We start from the raw sequence: 2,211 nt of genomic DNA, 5'->3' as shown, positions 1-2,211 counted from the left end.
TCTGTGTCATTGATGTTAATCAAACAACAAAACACAGCTTTAACAAAGATTAATCTACATTTAGTTTATAAAGTGAACACTATGCAGTGTTATTTTACACTTAGGCCCAATCCCAATTCTATTTTATACCCCTTTCCCTCCACCTACCCCTTCCCCTTGTCCCTTGAAACAGAGTGTCAAGGGGTAGGGGTGAAAATATTCCCCTAAGAATTGGGACACCACTACTATGCCGTCGCACGTCATCATATGCCGTCTAGCTCCTACAATACACACACCTATACTGGTGTGCTGGTGTGTGCATTAGAGCCTTTAATTACCGTTCTATATTAATGCGCTGCTTACTGACACACACACACACATATCGCAGATTGCACAGCTTTCACATCCAGGAGCAAAGAAACTTGTCAACGCTGCCCCACGACTTTTAGTAATAACAGTTTAAATACTGAATCGCTACATTATATTTTCCAGCAACGAGAGGATAAAATCACGGTTTTTGAAGTAAACTCACTCATTGTAAAGAGAGACGCGCATACACGCAACATTTCTCTCTCTCGAATTGGCAATATTAGAGAAAAGGGTTTAGCGATTTCTAATTATTGGGGGGACTAGACCCCCTCAATGTTTATGGTGGTTATCACCCTGATCAGACATGAGAATATGTTGTGGTACTATCGTGCAGTCAGTAACGTTAATGGTTCAATGTTAAACTGTGCAAACATTTCTTTGAATAACATGACCGCAATTTGAACACATGATTGAATATAACATAAAATAAATGATTACATTTCATTAAAATCTTTATTAATGTCAAATGCTTACATTTATGTGTCTTTTTGTTCGCTCTGGCAGCCATGTTGCCGCTGTAGCCGGTTTATGCTGAGATAATTTATACCCCTTCGTTTGAAGTGTGGTCCCAAAAAATCTTTGTTTGAAGGGCTATCTGGCTCTTCCCCTACCCCTACAACCAAAAGAGAATCGAGACACAAGAAGGAAGGAGAAGGGCTAAGGGGTAGAAATGGGATTGGGCCTAAATCTACTGTAGATGTAGTCTACTAAAATCTTGTATTTGGTTGACTAAAACTAGATTAAAACTAAAAACAATTTAGATGACTTAAATATTAATAAATTTAAATGGAATTTAAGCCAAAAGATTATGACATAAACTAAATCAAAATTTGCTGTCAAGTTTTTATCATTATTTAGATATTAATTTACATAAAATCTCTGAGAAGGTGCATCACTGAACACTGTATGAACAACATTCATGGATTAAGCTATTAAATCATAATAAAAAAAATTAAACCACTTTACTTCTAGCATTTCAGACCTCAGAGAAAAGTTATGGATGCTGAGAAAGATTTTTATTTAGGTCATGTGGTAAATTATTTTTGGTGAATAATTTAGTAGAATTTTATATTGTAGATTCTCTATTAAAACTCATAAATATTTTACTTTCTTTACCTGTGGGTCTCAAAATTATTCAAGGCTATACAGATTTGGGGCTACAGCCCATTCATCACCTGGTACTATAGCATCTCTCCTGCAGTCATACAGCATCCCCAGCTGGAAGGGTCTCCCTAGAGATGCAGTCTCTATTGAATTCACTCCCACTGGATCCATGCTGACAAAACACAGAAAAGAAGAACTCACACCAGTGACATTATAGATACACTCCCAATTTGAGTTGTTATTAACCCAAGCGCTGGGTAAATATAGGACAGAACCCATCTTGGGTTAATTTTACCCAGCAAATTGGGTTGTTTATTTAACCCAGCATAATGGGTTGATTCATTTTGACTATATTACTATCTTATTTCATACATTAAATAATGTTTACAGATTAACTTAACCCTCAAAGACACAGACAGCTGCCCGCGGCTAAAAATAACTATTGTTCTTAAATGTTTAATAACTTTTGAACCGCTAATCCTATCTGAATACTTTAAAAAGTGCTGTAAAGCAGATATTTTCCACTTTTCGGCAATATCTCATTCACGCCCTAGTGTATGCTTTGACATAAAACAAACCAAAAACAAGGATGAAACAGCGGTACATATTGAATAAAGCACTGACATTTATGTCTTCGTGTCGTTAGGCAATGTCCCGGTAAAACTGATTCCCTTTCAGTCAGTCACTCTCGACGTCACGTCGGATGACCGACAAATTGGGATCTCGCTTAGAGAGACCAATCTACTTCGAGTGTAAACT

The 2,211-nt window shown here is 36.8% G+C and overlaps 1 protein-coding gene across 1 annotated transcript in view; it reads right to left on the bottom strand.

Moving 5' to 3' along the window:
- LOC107739790 (stonustoxin subunit beta-like) overlaps positions 1-1,623 on the bottom strand; it is an 11,571-nt gene extending 9,948 nt beyond the window's left edge. Inside the window, exon 1 of the mRNA XM_016551991.1 lies at positions 1,524-1,623. Coding sequence (XP_016407477.1) covers positions 1,524-1,623 — 100 coding nt within the window. The remainder of the gene's footprint in view (positions 1-1,523) is intronic.
- Between the last annotated feature and the right edge of the window lie 588 nt (positions 1,624-2,211).

This window comes from Sinocyclocheilus rhinocerous, unplaced genomic scaffold (assembly GCF_001515625.1).
Source record: "Sinocyclocheilus rhinocerous isolate Xijiao unplaced genomic scaffold, SAMN03320098_v1.1 scaffold1577, whole genome shotgun sequence".
Classification (NCBI taxonomy): domain Eukaryota; kingdom Metazoa; phylum Chordata; class Actinopteri; order Cypriniformes; family Cyprinidae; genus Sinocyclocheilus; species Sinocyclocheilus rhinocerous.
This window is presented reverse-complemented; position numbering and strand designations above follow the sequence as displayed.